The sequence below is a fragment of the Amphibalanus amphitrite genome, unplaced genomic scaffold (assembly GCF_019059575.1).
Source record: "Amphibalanus amphitrite isolate SeventyFive unplaced genomic scaffold, NRLGWU_Aamphi_draft 000883F_arrow, whole genome shotgun sequence".
Taxonomy (NCBI): domain Eukaryota; kingdom Metazoa; phylum Arthropoda; class Thecostraca; order Balanomorpha; family Balanidae; genus Amphibalanus; species Amphibalanus amphitrite.
The window spans coordinates 1-22128 of NW_024882377.1; the positions used below are offsets into that span (position 1 = coordinate 1).

The following is a 22128-nucleotide window of genomic DNA, read 5'->3' on the forward strand; positions in this document are numbered from 1 at the left end:
GGTGCCTTCTCACAGTGGAGGTCATATCCTCTGATTAGTGTGAGGAGTGATCGGTCTCTCCTGTTCCAAAGGGAGGACAAGCCCCACGGTTCTATCGATTCTTGAGACATGCTCCTTTTCTGTCAAAGAGAATGTTAAGAAGTTGGAGTCAGTCTATAGCCGGCGGGCAAAAGCAGAGGCGAGAGTGTGCATTGAGCTGCACTGGTTTATTGTGCTTTCGGGATGTTCTTCCGTGGGCGCTTCTCCCGAATCTAGTGCCATTGCCAGCAACAGACTTACCTGGCCGCTGCGGCGCGCACACGGAGGGAACGTCTTTGACGATGGCGACCATGAGAGAGAAACGCCGACTCACACTCCCAAGCGCATGCGGGCGAGCGGACGTCCCCAACAGTGAACTGGCCTCGACCGGGCCAAACTGCCCAACCGTAATGTGTGAAGAACACGTGAGCCTGTTATCAACTGCGGCATGGAACTTAGGATGCGACTCCGGCTGAACCGCGAATCCTGAATCGCGAGAGAAGGAGCGTCGACCGATTCTACGTCCTGGTGATGGGGAGGGGGGAGGGATTGGGGTGGCCAAGCTCCTCGCCGCTCCCAACCTCCCCTCCATCCAAGCACAGGAGGCCATGCTCACAGCGCTGGGGGACTAAGAACTGGAGAAGCGGAACTTGCGGCCTTTTACTTCGACGCCACGACGGCGAACAGCATGCTGGTGAGCGGTACTTAAGCCCGTATCGAGCAGAAGCTGAATCGGCCCGTCCTCCAGCTGGCCTGCCGGCACCACGTGTAAGAGCTGGTCCTAGAGAAGGCCTTCTCCACCTGCCCTAGAATCTCGAGCGGCCTCTAACTACATCCGGCTGTTTAAGAGGTTCAAAGGCGGGTGGGAGTTCATATGACAGGATCACATCGATGGCGTTCGCCGTCGACGACGTTCCGGAGTGGGACGAGCTGCTGGTCAGCTTCCATCGCTTCCATCGCTGGACTATGCCTAGCTCCGGGAATACTACCGAAAACTTCTGGAGCTCTGCGTAATTGCTCTCGGTGGAGTTGTTCCAAGCACGGCATCCGTTTCTCCGCCTCAGAGTACTCCACTGAGTTAGGTGGATGGCAAAGACCATCCGCACTGTGGATGCCTTCCTCTTCAAGGAGCGGCTCCGGCTGACGGCCGCCGAGGCCCAGGTCATCAGACGCTGTGCGCTGTCCGTTGCCTGCAAGTTTGCCGCCGCCGCCGCCGCCTGGTTTGGGACTCTACTGCCACTGCGCCGGCTCTGGACCTGACCTTCGTTAACTCGTTCTGCACCTACCCCGAAAAGGAGCTGTCGAAGGCGACAGTCCCGGTCTTCAGCCGCCACCTGTAGTACTTGAGCGATCGGCTGGTGACTGGAGCTTTTAGACCCCGACCCTCGGGCTTAATCAAGACATGGTGCGGGCAATAGACTTGTAGGAGAGGGAGGACGAGGACCCGCCCCATAAGTCCTTAGTGGACACTATGAACGCCGCTCTCGCGACCGAGACGTTGGCGAGCTTCCTCACACCATCATTCAAAAAGCTCTCAAGGATCCACGACCTGGACGCGGGGCTCATAATCAATGACCAAGGCCACTGGGAGGACAGCAGCTACCAAACCGCAGCTCGTGTAACTAGTCCGGGAGTTGCGTATGGTGAATGACTTCACCAGGCGCAGTATGGCGCTGAAGTAGGACTGGCACTCATGAAAGACAAAGATTAGCGCCAGTTCTTCCTCCATGTCGTTGAAAAGATAACAGAAAAGGCTATCCTGACACCCGAAGATCGACTGCAAATTGCTAACCAGGCTACACACAAAGTGATCTGGGTGCCCGTTGCCCATGATGCCCCTCCCTCCAATGAGGCGCCAATAATCTATCTACTAAAGAGGAGGAACTGGAGTAGTGGAGTACATAGACCAGCGTTTCGGTGTGACTGAAGCTGCATGAAATGTCAATAAACAATATGAAAATTACTAAGAAATGCCTTATTATCATCCGATTACAGCGTAATAGGAAAGTCAGAAACGATTTTAATGATATTGAAATCTGCTACCAAAATCTCAATTTTGACCTTGATTCGCGACCTCTAAACATCAATATTTTTCCATACAAATTTGCCTCCCTTATTTTTTACGGGAATGGAACCGGAAAACCACCCGCACGCATTAAAAAATAAAAAATGATTTTAAGTGCCACCCTACTGCGTACTAGCTTTTGCGGCGCACTGGGGCGCGCAACGATCGTCAAAAAACAAAAAGGAATAACGCTGCTAAATGGCGCATCGCTCTGTTGGCGTTAAAGCTGCCGGTTTAGGTCGGAACACGGCAGCGGTGTACGAAGGTCGCGATACATTGTTTGTTTTTTATGCTATAATGTCCCTTGGTTTTCAGATGCTAGCTTACTTTGCCGTCTAACGTCGCCTTTTTCCATTGAAACAGACGCCTTTTTCCATTTTTCCATTGACCTGATTCTCCTCCCATCCATGTTTCAGGTCATGTCAGATCACATTGACCAGCGCCATCTACTGAACAAGTGTCTGGTTATTGACCTGCGGAGGTCACAGGGGTCAAGGTCATGTCGATCAGCTGACCAAAGGTCATCACTGGAGGCGGATGAGGACGGTTTCGCAGTTTTCAAGGTAAACTTTCACCTTTCTGACGTATATCAAGAAGATTGTGATGCAAATATTGATAGCGCTTGGTTCAGATGTTCTGCGGTACGTGAACTTTGACTGATCTCTATAGATAAACCAAGCACCAGACTCAGCCATCATGCCAGTCAATCATTGATGAATGTTGATGTCGTATTGTTGGGCCGCTATGCCAAGTGCTGCAACATCCCAGGAATGCTTAAAAATGGAGGTATATTCCGTCATAGCAGTGATGTAAAACTTGTAGAAAACCTTCACAAAGTTGTCGCATGATCGTTTCCGGTGACCTGTTCCAGTGACCGTGAATTAGCATCTGGTGCAGGTTCTGATTTTGAGGGCAATAATAGTCTTAGGCAATTCGAATCTGTCGAAATGTCTTGTGAATCTTGAAATATCTTACTTATGGGACACTTTGGCACCTTTCGTACTTCAGGGACGTGAACTTGCACGTTTCCATCTTACCTTCTGCAGTGGTATGGCTATTAATCAACGCAGTTTTCTGTTCGTGGTAATGAATTCCTTTTTTCGAAACAAATTACTGTTTTTTGTCTCCTAAACCTTGTTCAAAATGCAAGTTCTTATCGTTTGCGAATGCCATGTTTAGTATATTCCATCATCCATGTCACAATTTGTCCAACCTTATGTTCTAGTAATCTTGATTTAATCTAAGTAAAATTCAACCCTTTGTTTTTTTTTTCAACGCAAAAAAACCTTTACCGAACCCACACCATCCCTCTTATCTCCTCCACAGGCCTGGCTGTCAGTCAACCTAGAAACCTACTGGAGCCCAGCACTGCTCTCCGCCCTGAGGCGGTTGACCTTAGTCGGCCTGTTGCGACCCTGTCTTCTACTGGTCACCGCCGCCCCAGGTCACCTAGAGGTCATCAGAAAGGCATGGTGTCAGCGGACTCTGCGGGCGCCTCCGGGCTACACAGTGGCCATGTTAGGTGAGTCACGAATGAATGAATGAATGACTGAATGAATGAATGAAAGTTTTAATGAATGGATGAATGAATGAATGAATGAATGAAAGGATGTTTTGATGAATGAATGAATGAATGAATGAATGAAAGTTTTAATGAATGGATGAACGAATGAATGAATGACCTTTCAATGAATACATAGCCACCCGCTAGAATAAATGAATGAATGAATGAATGAGCTAGTGAAGAAGTGGAAGCTCGTTAGCATGACCGGTGTCCATTTTTATTTGCGATGGTATCACAAGGATGTTGATATCTCATGTACAAAATAACTTTGAAAAGCATGACTTTTCACTTGTCTAGTGCCCAGACTGGGATTTTGTGAGAAAGTTTCACTGGGTTTCTAGTAAGTGAGGTAATGTTTTCTAGTCAGACTCATTCATACAACTTCAGACCAAACAGCAACGAAATATTTTCTCAGATTAGGTATTCTAGGCTAGCCATGTTGAATACTGATACTGGTTTTTAAACCGCAACGATGTATGCAGCTGCAACGGGCAGATGGAATACGAAAAAGCAAATCTTGTTCCAAGCTGTTTGGGGCCACAAGAATGTCCAATGCGGCAGCGTTTGAATGAGAAATTTGCATGACGGTGTATAGGGTACGTCATACGAGCAAGCGTGACAAACTTGGGTTATTGTATACGGAACGGTAGTGCTTGGGCACTTATTGAACCACTTCATAATAGCAAAATGATGGTGTTTCATGTGTTCGACAGTAGTCAAATAATAATTCACAAAAAAACGATAATTTAGGCCCATTTATATGCAGGAGCATTATCTGAAATAAGCACGAAAATAGTTATTTCTCCACATAGAATGCAATGAACAATGAACATGATGTCAAATGGCAAAGAGAAAATAGCCAATATTTTACTTTATCTATAGGTATGTTTGCGCCGAGGAAACTGCATATATCTCTCCTCTGCAGCCATATCATTGGTTTCGCAATTTTAATTGGCATTTACGCGTCACATTTGCATTCGCCTCTAATAAATTGACGCAATGGATCATGCCGTTATTTAATAACAGATGTAATATCGTTCATACATCAGTAATATCCATAAGGTAATTGCAGTGGCCCATTTGCATTTCGTACTAATATCTCAGCCCAATTACATCTCACTACCTGACAATTACTCCAATGGCATTTCATCGGTTCTAAATGGCTCCCAATTTAGCCTCAGATTTCAGTCTAGAGGTTGCCACACATTAGGGGAACTAAGGGAACTGGGAAAGCGTCATTTATTGCACAATGGGATAGGGTTTTCATAGGCAGGTTTTTCATTAGGGCAGCGGTTGCCCTCCTGAGTCAGATTTAACGATGGTTTGAGTCACACTTGAAAAAAAAAATACTGGACCTCGTGGTTATTTAACACGCGCAGTGGAAGGGGGGGGGGGGCGGATTTCGCCCACCCCTCCTGTTTTTCGCCAATAACTCGCGTCGCAAGCATAATATCAATGTGAAATTTCGGCTACCTGTCCAGAATTGAATTGCGGATCTTCTCGTGCAATAAGTAAGAAAATCGGTTCACAACTTTTCTAGTAATAGCGGTGTAAAGTCAAACATCCTGCCGCCGCGGCGGCGCGGCGGCGCGGCGGCCGGCGCTAGCCGTTACGCGCCGCCTGAATTGTAGACTGTGCCGGGGCGGGACGGTTCCGTCTTTACATCGCGCTCCTTACCGCTGATTATATTAGATTCGCGTCAAATTCGGTGAGAAGACTGAGAAATGTACGGGCAATCATATGGTCAAATAATTTTGAACATCGGCCGGTAACAACTTGAGTTATGAGTGTGTAAACACAAAATTGATTGCCGCGTTTCCCGCGTCGGCCGATGCCGCTTCAGCCGGCGACATCTTATCCTTAGCAGGCTTCTAACTGCCATATTTATTGTTGGATTATCTAGAAATTCACCATACATACTCACAAATGTTTGCTCTTTCGTATAGTGAAAGATTTAAAAAAAATCGGCCGGTAACTTTTTGAGTTATCGGCGTGTAAACGCAAAAAAGTCGCTAATATGGCAGATTTGACCACATTTGACCTCATTTGACCTTGAAGATATTGACCTAGGGTCATGAAATTCACACACAACAGAGTTCCCCATCGCCCCCACCTACCCTCCAAATTTCGTCTTTCTAGCTCCAGTGGGAGCTGAGATCTTAGGGGGGGGGGGGCGACATCCGCCCCCCCCCTTCCACTGGGCGTAGTACTCGCAACCCTTCCACTGCGCGTGTTAAGAAATGACAGCAATATGCATTATGCACCATAAGCTATGCTATTCTTGAGTAGTTGTTTCATGATTCTTTCTGTTGAAAAAGCAGCATAAAATGCATGATTACTATGTCCCAGTGTTCAATGCAACATTGCAGAGCATCCTTATCCTTTTCCTTATCCTTTTCACAGCTTACATCAACGTGATACTGAAACAAATTCCGTTCTTGAAAGGAATATGAATATCTCAACCAACCTCTTATCCCTGTGCGAGTCAGGCTCAAATCATCAAAGGAACCAGCTCGCTTCGTTCCATTTAATAAAACATCAGTCCATTTCCCTTGCCGGCTCTAAACTAAAGTGGCTGTCCGCAAAGCCTTTCAAACTGCGTCGGAAACGAGACGCAAATGGCATAGACTCGCCTAAGTGCTGCTGCCTTTCAGCCGGCGGAACACTGGTTGGCACTCTACTAGCGAGTGTTCCCAGAAATGAGGCCTGATGTTTTGGGGCTACTGTGGTCTCGTGAAATTGAAATACTGAATTCAGTTGTCATTTTATTGAATTATAATTGGATTTCGAAATGCCGTTGGTCAATGCGTGACTAATCGCAATGCCGGAAGTCTGCGATACTCTCCTTACTCATAGGCGTAGGAACAGGGGGGACCGGGGGGGGGCCATGGCCCCCCCACTTTTCAGACATTTTTCAAAGTAAAATCTTTATTTTTGATTCAAATACAAAACTAAGAGCAGGAAATCGTTCAGCAAGGTGAGATGAGCACAAAACTGCAAAGAATTTCTTCATAGGGGTATTGGGGCTCCCACAAAGTGACATTGAAGTTTCGCTGGCCCCCCCACTTTTCGTGAGGTTCCTACGCCCATGTCCTTACTTGTATTTGTAGGTGGTTGTTACCGAAAGCTCTGTATTTTTTAATTGTGTATTTGAATATACTGTCGTGTTTTACATATAACACACCACTCTCCTTACTGGCTGCACTTTCATATTAGTTCCTCTGCTAACGTTGCAGTAAAAATATATTGTTGTTTTCGCTGCTCTTTGTCGTGCAACTAGATAAGCATCTAGGCACAGCCGTTTTATTTCTCGCTCCATTCAGTATTTTCGTGGACCGGACCTTAGTTTGCATGTGGTGTCATTAGCAAAAACATTCTGAAGGGCTATGTGCCAGAAGAAAAACGTCATTATATCTTAGATAACAACCACAATGGACACTACGCGGTATTGCCACATAACTATGCCGCCACTATTGTACCGTCGTAACTCAACTATACCTCACTTTACATCGTCACATGACGTCACACTACACCAAGTCATGACGTCACACCTTGTCCGTACTACAACACTCCACCTCATCTGTCGCGCTTTAGCTACGCCTGCCATGTCGTTCCGTGTGGACACTGTCGCGTGATTTTACGTGATTGAGCGTGATTTTACGTGACTAAGCGTGAGTTTACGTGAGTGAAAGTACAACAGCGGGACTCAGGTGGCTGCCGCTGGTTGGGGCAGTGGCAGGCGAAATTGGGCACTGACACTGCTTGCGCAGCGTTGCTTGGTGGGGCTGTTGTCAGTTTGGTCGGAGTGGACCACCTTTTGGATGTTACCAAAGTTTGTATCGCAGTATCTAACAATCTGTGATCAGATGGATTAATCAGATAACGCTATTTCGGTATGTTACCTTGGCAGATAACATCGGGACAGATGCTACTGACACTTATTCTGAAGTACTGGAAACTCCTGTCGGGCTGTCGTTAAGGTAAAAAAAACTGATACACAATTTTTACGCCGTTCCTTTCACCAAAAAAGCGACGATAATGATGTCCTTGCGTTCAGCCACTGTCAATTTTTTCGCAGACTACGCTATTTGTTCGCCTACCTCTACCTCCACATCTTATCACGAATCGGAAGTTGAACCAATAATTATGTTGCGCTATGCATTCTATAAAATAAAAGGCATAACCGTAAACATGTGTCACGCAAGACGACAGTGACAATTTATGCAGTGACTATAACTAAGCGCGAGTCGCATCTGAAACGTCGTTGGCTACTTTGGCAGCGGTCGACCGGTAGCCGCGGTAGCGCAAACTATGGCAGGGCGGCCGCTTTCTAATCCCACTTCCTGTCGCGTTTCGCACAGTCGCGGCTACTGCGGTTGCCCTGCCGTGAGTTATTGGCGGAGAAGGGGAAGGAAGGGCTGATAACGGAATGGCGGTGTGGTTGATTTCTCCTAGACATGTTTATTTAATTATGTGCCAAACCATGTAAAGTTATGGGTTGTGCAAGTGCCTCAGGGTTGTTGAAGACAAAACATGAAGAAAAAACTAGTTCAAATAATTTCACCTGCAAAACGTTATCTTTGAGCCATGTAGGTAGCTTACTTTTATATGTGATGAATAATAAACTAGCTATGAAAAGTAATTATCTTGACAATGAAATGCTTGTTTGAAAGCCTACGATAGCATCAGTGTCCTCTGAAGTGCACTTCAGCCATGAAAACCTTCTTACCCGCCCCATCTGCTTGCATTTATCCAATCTGGAATTTTCATCTATGCTGCGCTGGTGCGTCTGTGACGAAAACCCCACCTTCTCCACCACCCCACATTTTATCATCGGGTTCCAGGAGCTTTGCATCTGAACTGCATCTCATTTGCTAACCATGCACTCCAGCATTCCTTGCAGCGCTTGGGGCTCACGGCGGCACTCCCTCACCCTCTCCCTCCTCTCTCCCTTTATCTTCCTTTCTATCTCTCTCTCTCTCTCTCTCTCTCTCTCTCTCTCTCTCTCTCTCTCTCTCTCTCTCTCTCTCTCTCTCTCTCTCTCTCTCTCTCTCTCTCTCTCTCTCTCTCTCTCTCTCTCTCTGCCTCTTACTTACCTCCTCTCCCTTTCTTTTCTCGTACTCGCATGATTCTAGCCCTCCTCCACACTTTCTCACACAGTCACCCTACACACTTCTCCTCAACGTCTCAGAAGCCCACCTACATACACCATCATTGCACTGGTCTGCTCGTGACCTTCAGAAACGCTGGTCTCTCGGCTGCAGCACGGGCTATTAATTTACTACGGCAGCTCACGGCCGGGGCTAGCCAAGGTCAAGGACCGAAGTGAGCAGCCAGAGCACTGGATTCCGAGCTAGAAGGAAACGCAGAGTTAGAGCTGTGCAAAGCAAGAACTAGAGTCAGAGTCAGCTATAGCTGTGGTGAGCAAGAAGCAGAGTTATAGCTGTACCGCTAATGATCCAGATTCCAGAACCAGGGTCTAATTGAGCTTCAACTTCAAGCACCGAAGTGAGCAGGCGGTTGGTGGATTCCGGGCTGGAAGGAAACACAGAGATACTAGGTGTACTGGCTAGGACCAGAGGCAGTCATGGTCATACTGAACAAGATCCAGAGGCCTAGCCAGAGCTATGAAGGGCTAAGGGATCAGAGCCCAGAGCAAGGGCTATATTGGGTCATTGTGCATTCATGGCATGCTAACGCTGAGCTATGTTGCTGTTTGAGCATTCCAAGCTATTGAATCATGCCGCTATTTAGGTACGAACTTTACGAGCTACACATTACATAAACCAGAATTATCCTGATCTTAGAAGATTGTCTGGTTGATATGATAAAAAGAACTAAAAGGTAAAGCGAGGATGACGTATGGACGAACTATATTGATTCAAGGAAGGCTCTTACCTGTATTGTGGTAAAGAGAAAGTGAGCATTGATGAACAGTGAATGAAGGTGGCGCATTGAGTGTAAGCGGTCCACTAATATGTATATTGTATAACACAGAATCTTGACAGGTTGTAAACTCTTTGAGCTCTTTCGATGAAAACTGATCAGTGATCAATGGAAGGAATAAGCTTCCTTGACCAATTCATCGACGATCGTTCAATGACAAAAATCATCTACCACGTTTACGATTTGTCATTCCATGAGACTACAATGCTGGCAACTCAACATCTTTGTCCCCGGAAATCATACGACAGACTCATTTGCCATTTCACCTGTCACCGCCGCGATGACGCGACACTCTGGGCTGTCATCGCCGCACGTGCCGTCATTCGTCATCTCGCCGCACGTGGCGGTCATCTGTCATTTTGCTGTGACAGATGCGTCTGAGACGGATGAGCTGATGCCGGAAGGATGAGATAAATGAAGGGAGTGGGGCGTACAAGGCAGTCAGTTTGTAGAGCACTATAATATTAAAAGTGTACTACTTTTCTGCTATGTACTATTATTTGATCGCGTATTATATTGCTTTGTCTTCGCTTAGGGTTAATATGATTTGGTGTCTGTATAAAACATATCAGGGTTGCATAATTAGATTATTTTTTAATTATTGCGGACCATTGCAACTCTTCTGTAGAATGAAGGTACATACCGAAAAATAATTCAGATGGACGTATTAGAGCGACGTATATCATGGCAAGAAGGAATAAACAGTGAATTTCATCCTAAGCTAGCGACCACTAAAAAAGAACAGTTAGTTCTGTGGGGCCAGCATTATCTGATAAACGATGTAGGGCTTGGAGCAGACGGATTTAGACCACCATAGACTTCGCTAATAAATGGGTCTGTCGGATTGGATGCCGTTGAAATATGTCACAATTTGTTGCTTGGTTTGCTTCCAGTCGTCTTGCCAACACTACCTACGAGTATGATCGATCTTTAGTTATCCAATTAGGTGTACTGATTTATTGCTAAAATATACACTTCCCATAATGCAGTGTTTTATACACTTAGCTCGAATATTTGGATAAATGATTTGAAAGAAATGTGAAATTGACGTAGTAAATAAAAGTCTCGAATTTATCAATTGTATGGGTATGGTCTCATCCATTAATTCCAGGGGTTCAAACCTTGATAAGTTCATCTCGAACTAAAAAGGAAGGTGGATGTTATCCTGTCTAAAGGCGGGGATGAGAGGAAGGGTAGACTCAAATGACCTGCATTGCTTTGATCATGATACGTTTATGACCACGAAATAGTGCGATAGGTTATTGTCCTGGCTAGTGGCTGGGGATGAGAGGGTGGGGACATCCGTATCTGGACTGAGGGAGGGGGGACTTAGCCCGGGACTGGGAGGGGATGGTAGACGTCTCTGTCCGAGGAGATTTAGACCGGCCGTGTTCGTCTGTCACCGACAAAAGACCGGCGACTCGTCGGCGCCGACGCAGGGGCGGCGTCAGGGACATTAGTAGGGTAGGTGCATCTCGACTGAGTAGTCCAGGGACGGTGCCAGCGACATTAGTAGGGTAGGTGAAAAGGACATCTGATCTTTACTGCCCAGGGGCGGCGCCAGGGACATTAGTATGATGCATGTGAATGTGAATGATGCATCTTGACTGAGTAGTCCAGGGACGGTGCCAGCGACATTAGTAGGGTAGGTGCATCTCGACTGAGTAGTCCAGGGACGGTGCCAGGGACATTAGTAGGGTAGGTGAATGATGCTTCCCATACCTGCTACATTGCATGATTAAATCGAGACATCCAGGCATTTTAATGGCACGTGCACTGTACCACACTTTTCAAAGTTTAATGCAGTGCTTTAATATTGCCAGCCGTGTGGTTCAAGGGGTGTGGTTAAACGCGTTGAACCACACGGCTGCTGACGTCACTATCAATTATAGTTGTGAGCTTTTTGGCAGGTATGGGAAACACCTTCCAGCCCTAAGGCCGGGAATTCAATAAATGTTACCTCGCTTTTTTAGCGAAAAGCACCTCGGGCCTAACGGCCCTCGGAGTTTTCGCTAAAAAACCTCGGTGACATTTATTGAATCATCCCGGCCCCGGGCAGGAATATATAATCTCGACTGAGTAGTCCAGGGACGGCGCCAGGGATTTTAGAAGGGGATGGGAAAGACCGATATCTGAACAGTCTCGTCAAATATCGATATCGCCAAATTCGATATTGATATCTGGCTAGGTATTCTGCGATATTTTGTTTTAACCAGGACTGCGGAGTCGGAGTCGGAGTCGGAGTTGGAGTCGGTCGGAGTCGACAGTTCTGCTTGGAGTCGGAGTCGGAGTCGGAGTCGCCAAAATCTTACCGACTCCGACTCCGGAGTCGGAGTTAACGCTGCATGGCTCAACGTCAGTTTGATTTGACGTTGAGCACCTGTTTGATTGACGATACTGCGCTAGAAATTAGATTTTGTCGAAAAAAGGCCATTTTGCCGTTTTGGACGAACGTTTTCAGCGAAAGAAGCAGAAGACGGTGAAGTCCCCAGAGCCTGCTTCTTAATTCTGCACGCTATTTTTAATGCATAATTGCAACGCATAGCCTTGGAACGCACAAGAGATGGTTTCAGGCAAGATAAAAATATCTCCGTTATGAACTTCAATATCATGATATGGATTTTAATAGAACCGTCCGGAGTCGGAGTCGGAGTTGGAGTCGGAGTCGATTTTTGAAGTCAGAGTCGGAGTCGGAGTCGGAGTCACCCTAAAATCCATGGACTTCGCAGCCCTGGTTTTAAAGGGACCCTCCCACCTTCAAAAAAGTTTATGAATTGGCATGAAAGTGATGTCGCTCGATTCAGAAAGAGCGAAAACGAATATTTACCAAATTTCACCGAAAAATATTCACCGGTTTTCAAGATATTAGACTTTTACTTTTGTTTACTTTTTTGGGATCTCCGCTGTTTCTAGCGACTTTATTTTAGAAGTGCGGCGTTTGCGGCAGATGTTGCGCGCAAATAGCATATACCACCGCGTGCTACAAAACGTTTTAGTCAAACATTTAAAAATCGTTAGATATCTGCGCTGACGTCACACATTCAGAGGGGTATTCCTAAGCATTAGCCCCTCTGAATCAAAATGCTGCAATTTTGAAATTCAATATTTCCGATTTAAGGCATTTCTCGATGTTGTGAGTGCCGAAACCGGTAATTGTGAGCCAGGGACCCCATTTTGGCTATCTCAACTCAAATCTAATGTTAAGGTTGGAGGGTCCCTTTAACAGCTTAGGAATAAAAATAGTACCGAAATACTCGTTGAAAAGCGGTGCCAGGGATGAAGAGAATAAAGCTCAGTGAACATGTTATATGAAAATCCCACTTCCGATGCCAAGGGTGTATGTATTCCAGTTGTGGCATACAAATTGATTTCGTATGGGCACCTAGCGACGATGTTTTTCATGTAACCGAATTTATTCTTTTGAATCCACGCTCCTCGCCGTTGCAGGAAGGACACTATAGAACAATAACTAAGTTTCATAGTCGACTCATTTTCACGCGTGAACAATGCAGCAGTCTCCGTATTCTTCCCAGCATTAGGCTAGACTCATGCTCGTTGTTTGTCGGTGGAAGATAGCATCGTTTCCGAGTTCTAAGCGACTCCGAATACGAGGAACCTCAAAACAATACACAATGACATTAGTGTCAGTTGGACAAGAAGATCATCCCGTTGAAGTCCGATGACTGTGTTGATTTTCCGGTGCGGGTTATAGCGCTTAGTAAAACCTTACGGTTGTATTTATTGTTCTGATAATGCAAAGCAATTCATAGTAGGTAGGTTTATCCGTAAGCTTTGAATGACACGGTATGCTAAATAAAGCAATGCTGTTAGACACTTGTTGATAGATGCTTATCTGTATACCATCATAAAAAGTACATAACTTTCTGATAGGTTTATTTCTATTTTCTTGCGTTTTCAATATATGTGATCCATTTCTTTTGCATTGGCCACTTTTTCTCAGTGTCGCGTCCACATTTTCTATTTTCCCGCCGGTTTTCAATGGACGACATCACTGATTCAGCGACCGTTCGAAATCAACTTCCCACACACGTTCGATCCGAGTTTTCCTTTCCTCCCTTCTGGAGAAACTGGTCGCAAATTCGCCCGTGCCTCGAACACCAATAGCTCGGAGCTGCCGTCTCGATAAAAGCGTGTGTCTGATCTTCAGAACCGCCCGCATCTTTCAGAAAATGCAGGAGTTTATTTTATCTCAAAGACGGAAAAGCGCAGTGTTGTTCACAATTCAGGCTGGTGCGTTTATTATTCCGTTTGATTACTGCTGCAGTTTTTCTTATCTCAAAGCAACTCCTGATTAATTCCAACACATATCGTCCGAAATCAATCAACTGCGCTGATTTTCATTTGCTGGTCAGACATTTTCCGTTTATCGTTTTACTGTTGTTAAACTTCAATTGATCGTGAAATTATCGTGAAGGAATTTACGACTCTGGATTTAAAGCCGCATAAAGCTGCAATATCGCCCAGTGGCCCCGGGGCATTCTTGACGTGTCGTTGGAAGGATAATGCTTAACGAATCAGGATTAGATAGTCAATATATTATATAATTATAGTCCATTTTATTTCAAAAGGCGCACGGCCCGAAAATAGATTTTAGAATTGTCACGTGCAAAGTGGTGGTTTTGACAAAAATCAACGAACACCGGCTTGGCACGTTTCGAAATCAGACTGGTCGGCTGGTCTCTGATTTGCGATAAAGTATGGACCCTGGTATGGACATAAGACACATAATGAGGAACTGTGAATCGAAAATGCTTCCACACGGGGTCTAGCCATAGGCACTAAACAAATGATTAAAATGATCACGTGGATGACGTGTTTGCAGGCCTACAAAAATAACACACGGATTGACATTTTGTTTTAAATTTATTTCCTGGTAAAGTACAAAAAGAAACATGCGCCAGCATATCTGCCGACCTATTACAATACTGACCGATCGATTTCTGCATTGGAAAAAAGTCGGTGGAAGGAGTTATTAAAAAGACGACCGAAGTTTCTACGTAGCATGCAAAAACACAATGTAAGACAACAATATAGAGCGTCACCAACTTCAGCGGTTGACACATGTTTTCCATGAGCCTGCCGTTCAGAACTCTGGCCCCCGACAGAATATAGTAGCAAAAATCATTGTTCTGTCTTGGTTGTTTAAAGATTTGCCGCTTGCTAGTTTCTCAAGTGATGGGCTGGCTGTGGAATCAAGGCTACTACAGGAGTGACGTTACATTAGCATGCAAAATTAACAGAATGGCTCAAATCTATGAATTTACAAACATTTTGAAACGTGACACAGAATATAAGCTCAACTGAACAACTCGTTCCGTAGCACTGCGGTTATCTTTCAAAAATGGCCGAGAAATTCATCTCGGCTTGCGTTATTTTCTAGCGTCCCGCACGTGCTAACTCCAAAATAATACTTCGGGACATGAGCCTTTTGAAAAAAAATGGACTATAAGCATTTAAACACGCTTTTTCTACATAAATCAAAGACATTGTGTACGATGCCTAAAGCCTACTAGGCATACTGCTAACATTACAATGTGTCTTGACCACGTATGCAGCGAGAATTCTGTATCACGCTTCAAGACCAAGCCAGAGCACACAAAGCGCCGCTCTCGTAACCGTGACCTTGGCAAGTTGCCAACCAATCAAGGATGACCGCCAGCTCACCAGTGCATTGCCCGATTAAAGCGTACCATTACCCGATTAAAGCGTAACAACGAATGGCTTTTAGGCTGGTAGCCATGACAACGAAGGTCCACCAATGATGGAGATGGTTTGAAATTACAGGGAGGGTGTTTGCGGGCGATTGAGATTGCCCATCAGACCCCATATTTCGAGATTGCTGGGTGTGTTTCGAAAGGGAGTAAACAATATTGAGATAAACAGCGCTTGGGCTAGTTTGATAGCAGCTGATAATTAGGATGACAGTTTTGTTGGAATTGTTTTTCAATATTATTGAAAAATGGCTTATGAAATGGTATAAAAGTATAAGATTTCTGTTCTAAGTCGTATATAATGAGCCGTGCTAATTCATGCGAATGCAACATATGGGTCTTATGTTTGCGCATCAGCTTACTTCCCGCCCATGGTAAGTTATCAAAACTCCAGCCAGCGCCATAGACCTTGCCCCATAAAACAGCTGCCACCATCATAAATCGCCGTCACTCCCAGTTCCAAAAGATTTACACAGCCGAACTTCGGCCCACGGTTTGACCAAACAAGTTTTACACGCAAGCGTATGTGGCTACCCGCCCCGATGACCCAAATAAATGTGATCATTGTAGAGATAACACCAATATTGGAGTAAGAAGGTGTGGTTTTGCCACAGTTGTCTTGCGGTTTCGCTGCACTTGCTTGGTACTAAACTAGGTTTGGAGCGTAGAACATGTAGGTAAGCGTGTGTGCCTTCAGCAAAATCAAAGGACAAAGTGAGCAAAAGCCATGTTATATTTTCACTGTATTTCAAGGAATAGCTTATATGAGGAGTCCTCGTAAGATCGATACATTCCGATAGGTATTGTTGACAGAGCTCACCATGCCTTCAATAATGTCGCTTCCTTGTAAAAATTGGACCGTTTTTTACGTGATTACCAATGGTTTTCTGGCAGCCTGTTAGTCTGACTAGAAACCATATCCTCCGCTATGTCATTCGATCGGTTATTCAATTTCCTTGATATGATAATCATGGGAACTTTATAACTGATACCACGGCATGGTTTGACCGGAACATATTGTAAAACCCTCAACTATCCCCATCTAATCCTGTTATCTAATAATTTTTACCGTTGGATCCATTTTAGTCGAGAGCTACCATTTCTGATTGATGATCATGTTTGAGAATGACAGCACTAGGATTATAACAGCAACATGCCTATCACATGAATTTTATCACAAATCATTTGCTGGTGACGCGACTTCTGTACTGGTAACCATAATCTAGATAAAATAGAACCTCTTGACCTTTTCCCAACATATAGCGTTAAGCCTAGGCTACACTAGCATGAATTCCGACGTTTTTTCGGTTTCTGCGGGATTTCGGTTCGCGTCGTCAAGTCCGCCTCATAGCGAATGCATTGCGCAAGCCACACTGCCAGTCTGGCGTCCCGTGGAACGAAAACCCGCAAAAATCGACGAGTCGGAACCGAAAAAAAGTTCAGAGCTGTGAACTTTTTTTCGGTTTCTGCGGGATTTCGTTTTAGTGATGAATGATTAGAAGTGATTGTTGCTAATAATATTGTGACGATGGAACAGTTTCAAATGTAAATAATGAAAATGGTGTAATTCATGATTAAAGAAGACCAGATGTGTTTCAAAACTCATGATTCTACCTCAAATATGATAATTGTAATTAAGCTGACAAATGATTATAATCGAAAATATATTCTTGTTGGTTGTAAAATCTTTAAAACAAATATTTAATAATAATTTTGTTAAAACACGACAATATCTAACATCAATAATTAATAAATTTGATCAATTATCCATCACTATGCTATAAACAGCACCGTCCACGCGGCGGCCGCCCGGAACGAAAAAACGCAGAAACCGTAAAAACGCGGAAACCGAAATCACGCAGAAACCGAAAAAACGCTGATAGTGTAGCCTGAGCTTTACTTCACCGCCACTTCACTGTACGTTACGGTATGTAACGGTACTTTCCGAATGACACGTAACGTGACACCGTACCGCCTTGTTGGCCGCGCCGTTTGAAAAGCGTGCCGCCTATACTGACGTGCTCCGATTGTTCTGGCCTGTTTGTGTTTCCCGCCTCCGAACTGGCGATTTCGTGTCGAGCGGTGGTTCCATGTGGGTGGTCGAAACATGATTCGCTGAATTTGAGGGTTCTGTTAGCGGCAAGTTAGTGGTGGTGGGGAAGGGGGAGGGGAGGGGAGTTCTTCAGTAAATGCCGACAAAGTGATAAAAAGGACTGGCCTGCTTTGTTGCCTGATGGTGCTGATGGATATCTCTTGTAAGACACGTTTCCTTGGATAACAGTTTTCCTCGTGTGATCGCAGGGACTAATGTCTAATGCACGCTACGCTACCTTACTTTATGTTTTATTCTGTCAGAATCGTTTTTGTCATATTCATTCATTCTTTCGTTCATTCATTCATTCATTCGTGCTTATTCAGCATCGCTTTTTGGACGATAAAGAAAGAACAAAAACTTCTTTGTGCATGATAATGCAGACAATATCATTTCGAACGTGTCAATTTAGTCAATGAGCCTTCGTTTTCCATTGCTTGTGTAACATCTCGCTAATTTGATGCTTGTTTTCCTAATCATCCCAAATTATAGCAATCCAAACATGCAAATTGTTGTATTAGCAATATGTCTACACATTTATGTGGCTTGAGGTCCGTTCGATTACCAAATACAGAATGCCCTCACTTCAAAGACTGTTATTGTTGACTTCACCAGCTGCACAATATTCAGCGTTATGCCTTTTCATATACATCCCATAAACGTGGTTGTTTGCTGCCCTCAAAATCCACCTTGCCGCTCGGCCGTCTCTGCGCTCCGCTGCTCTTTCCCCGCTCCACTGCTCTCTCTGGTCCACTGCTCTCTTCACGGCGTATGACTGTGTTCAGTCAGCGAGACAGGAGGGGAGGAGAGGGGCAGTTGGTGGTTCAGTTTGTCTGTCTGTCTGTCTGTCTGTCTGTCTGTCTGTCTGTCTGTCTGTCTGTCTGTCTATGTGTCTGTCTGTCCGTCTGTCCGTCGGTCCGCCCGCCCGCCCGTCCGTCTGCGTGTATGTTTAGTTTGTTTGTAAGTCTGTCTTTGTCTATATGCGTCTCTATTTGTCTCTGTATAGTGTAGGGATGTATGCCTCTGTCTCTGTTGCTGTCTCACCGTCTCTAGCTCCAGTTCCGTCCATCTCCGTCTTGATTTGTCTCCTCTACTCAGTTACTTTATCGCCACTAAACGCAATTTCGTCCAAAACTCCCAATCGTATCAATTTATGCTTCAAATCCTAACTATATCTTTATGCAGCTACAGTTGAACTACCTTCTGCACCAGATGCTAGGTATGACATATTGTATGCAATAGACCTTGCATTCCTCTTGACGCATCCAGGCACGATTCTTTCCGGCAGCAACTGCAACATTAATCCACCGCAACCGATGCTGTCCTTTCTTCACACAATGACACCTAAGCCCGAGGATTACTCAAGTTTGCGGTCATGTTTTTAGTCTGCTTATCTTGGCTGTTGACACATATTTATGTCCGTTGACTTATTGTGGGTGACAATTCTGTCAGAAAACGTGACGAGTGGATTAATTATTGTGGACTTCTGTTTTTGGAGAGATGTCGTGTAGCATGGTTTACATTGGGTCTGGGATGATCCTCTGCAAAAGGAAGAACTATTCGTGTTTGAACATACCTATACACCAAATCGTGAGGAGCGTCTTATTGAAGGTAGCTTAATGTGCAGGGAACTGGGTTTCTGGGTAGCATTTCATGAGAGAGACAGAGCCACTGTTTCATTCTTTATCAGGCTCCACCAAATTGTTGACAGCTGGCTGTAAATATTTTATGATAAAATGCAGTGGCAGATCCAGGGGGGGGGGGGGGCAAAATGGGCATTTTCCCCTCCAAAACGGCATAATTTTTACATTACGCCTATGGACGAGGCATGGAAAGAATCGATAAATTGTTATGGTTTGCCCCCCCCAAAAAAATAACTCTGAGCCGAATCCGCCTCTGATAAAATGCGTAGCAGCTGGCCACTTTAAGGCGGTAAAGGAGAAAAGGCGGAAAAGCGCACACAATTTCATTGGATTACGATTTAGTTGACTAATATTACCTCTGTTTGCAAGAAATACATAATAAATTATTCAGCTTTGTTTTTAATTCTGTGCTATGATATTATTCGTTCACTGGCTCTATCTAAAAGCCTTACGTTGCCTCCTGCTCTGCCTTTCTCTCTTCATGTCACCCCACCCCTCTCCCGTATCTCCACCCCTGCTATGGGGCGGGCGGGGGCATCATCTCGTTAGCATAGAGATGACCCAAACAGCTGACTAGAGGGTCTGGAGATCTCCAGAATAGGGGGGGGGGATAGAGCGCCAGGTCGGGGAGGGGAGGGAGGGAGGGAGGGGTGGATGTACCCTGGGGCTTGTGAAGGGAGAAGTAATCCCAAGGGAGAGTCACACATAGGGTCTGCTAATGGCACATGGGGAGAGATGAATGTCGACACTGGGGTCTGATGTTGGCGGTTGGGTGGCTTTCCGGATCGGTTGTAGTATGACTGCGGTTTGGACGTGTTGTTTCGTACAAATCCAAAGGTTTGTCCTTTTTTGTGTGCTTAGACGTACCAGTCATACCTATGAGGTAGAAAGAGCAGTCCTTTCGTCAGTTAGGCAGAGTTGATCTTCCTAAAGCGAGTGTTTTTCGAAGCTGCATTTGAGTAAGTTGCATCATCTGAAAACGTTATTCTTGTGTCTGAGACGAGAGTAAATATTTGTGTGCGTTTGTGTGTTTGTCTGTCTCTGTCTTTGCATCACTTTAGCAACATAACTGCCATTGTCGTATTATATATGCTGGTGCGCCAATATTCATGACCTTCAATTCAACACGCTTCGATGACAACTATTCCTAATGGCCGAACGCCCTTGAATGCCATCCAAACCGTTCAAACTATCATCAGTTTCGCCCTTCGCTCTTGTTAACCCGCGCCCCGTAGGGGGGGGGGGCGAAACGGCCCCCCCCTGTCCTTTTCGGTCGATATCTCCTAAACGGCTGGAGATATCGCCACCAAACTTTCAGGATCCCTCCGGGCATCAATTTTACACATTGTGACCAAAACTTTTTCCAGAGGCTGTGATAGGTTGGCCACAAATGACGTCAGAGTGACGTCATGTTCTGTCATTTTCGACCGAAAAAAGACCTTCGCGAGAAGACCTGTCAGGCCTACAGCTTTGAAGATACAGAAAAATGATCAAGACATAAAACGTGTAGAATTGACAGGGCTACAAAACTGCTATCTCGGATTTTTGAAATTTTTGAGTTTTGATCCCCAAAAATCAAAAAAGCATTTTTTTGGATATATTAGCCAAAAAATCCAAAAAGTTTTTTGAGTTTCGAAAAAACCGGTATACATGTGATAGTACCTACCGTCTTCTATCTACATACCAAATTTCAGATCGATACCTCGTTTTTTGGCCAAGTTATAGCGAAAAAACTGTTCAAAAATGATGACATCAAATTTTCAAACTCAATTTTTGGCAATTCTAGAACTCGTAGAGCAAAACAAAGACCACCATTAGACTCCCCGTGACAAGCTGCATCGAATGGATACCCATTTTATGCAAAAATATCAACTTTGAAATTTGACCTAATTTGACCTGACCTTGACCTGACCTTCACCCAAACGTGACCTAGGCTGGCCCCAAAGGCTGCCTAACCCACATAATTGCATTTGTCATGTAAAATGGACCATAAAACATGTATCACACGCCACATTCATGTTGTGACCCCCGGTGACCTGACCTCGCTGTGACCTGACCTGGTATCAGTGACCTCAGATAGCAAAGTATGTGTTTGACGAACAATATACCATCGATGGTTTTCAATAAATTACCAATTTACTCGATTTCACAGCACATTTCTTGAATTGCCTGTGAACGGTGAAAATCTGACCTTTGACCTGACCTGTGACGTCATCGGTTTAACCTAGGTCAATGAAATTTGGTCACAAGGTAGTTCCCGGGTAGGGCTATCAAACGCCGTTTGAATTTTGAAAATCGGCCGGTAACTTTCCGAGATCTTAGGGGGGGCCGAAACGGCCCCCCCCCCCTACGGGTGGTAGGGTCCGCCGGTAGCCCTACGGGGCGCGGGTTAAGAATTCGTTCACGTCTTATTCTTGGAAGTATTCACCCATCTGATAAACTTCTGTGTTATCTGACTACCACATTCCGCCCCGTGGTGGACACACCCATAGAAGCTAGTCACGTGCCACACACATATCTATTTGGCGGTGACGTTTCCTGTCACTGTTTGTCACGTGCTCGGAATAATTTGAGAGAACGACAAAAATGCGTGATGGTGCGAGGAGCGGCCAATGCGCGTGGCACGTGCGGTCCGAGGTGTAGGTATTTGGACGTGTTTGAGGGCGTTGGCAAAAAACAAAACAAATAGAGCGAACTTCTAGAATTTGTTTTCTTGTTAGTAAGCATTCCAAGTTGGCTTAATTGTTGTAAAGGGTGCTTGGATACGCTTTGATAATTACGGAATGCTATTAATAATGTTTGACATTGACTCATGACTGAAATGGACGGATATGACTGTGCTGTCAAAGCAAAATACGATATGTAAGTCACTAAAAGCTCGTTCCTGTAGGCGCAAATGCTAGCAAAGAAGACCGAACCATGACAGGAAAAACAAAATGTTATTTTTTCAACTAAAGCTCACGATCATGCCACAGAACCTTTCGAACAATATCCCCTGTGAGTCAGCTGTCACTTCCTACAATGAAGAGAACAATGGATACCGTACTATCCTGTCAGCTGATTGCTGA

General features: G+C 45.0%; 1 protein-coding gene across 1 annotated transcript in view; it reads left to right on the forward strand.

Moving 5' to 3' along the window:
* Positions 1-2503: 2503 nt before the first annotated feature.
* LOC122367620 (filaggrin-like) overlaps positions 2504-22128 on the forward strand; it is a 92393-nt gene continuing 72768 nt past the window's right edge. The window contains exons 1-2 of the mRNA XM_043340894.1: positions 2504-2646; positions 3410-3605. Of these exons, the coding sequence (XP_043196829.1) occupies positions 3599-3605 (7 nt within the window). The 5' untranslated portion in view covers positions 2504-2646; positions 3410-3598. The remainder of the gene's footprint in view (positions 2647-3409; positions 3606-22128) is intronic.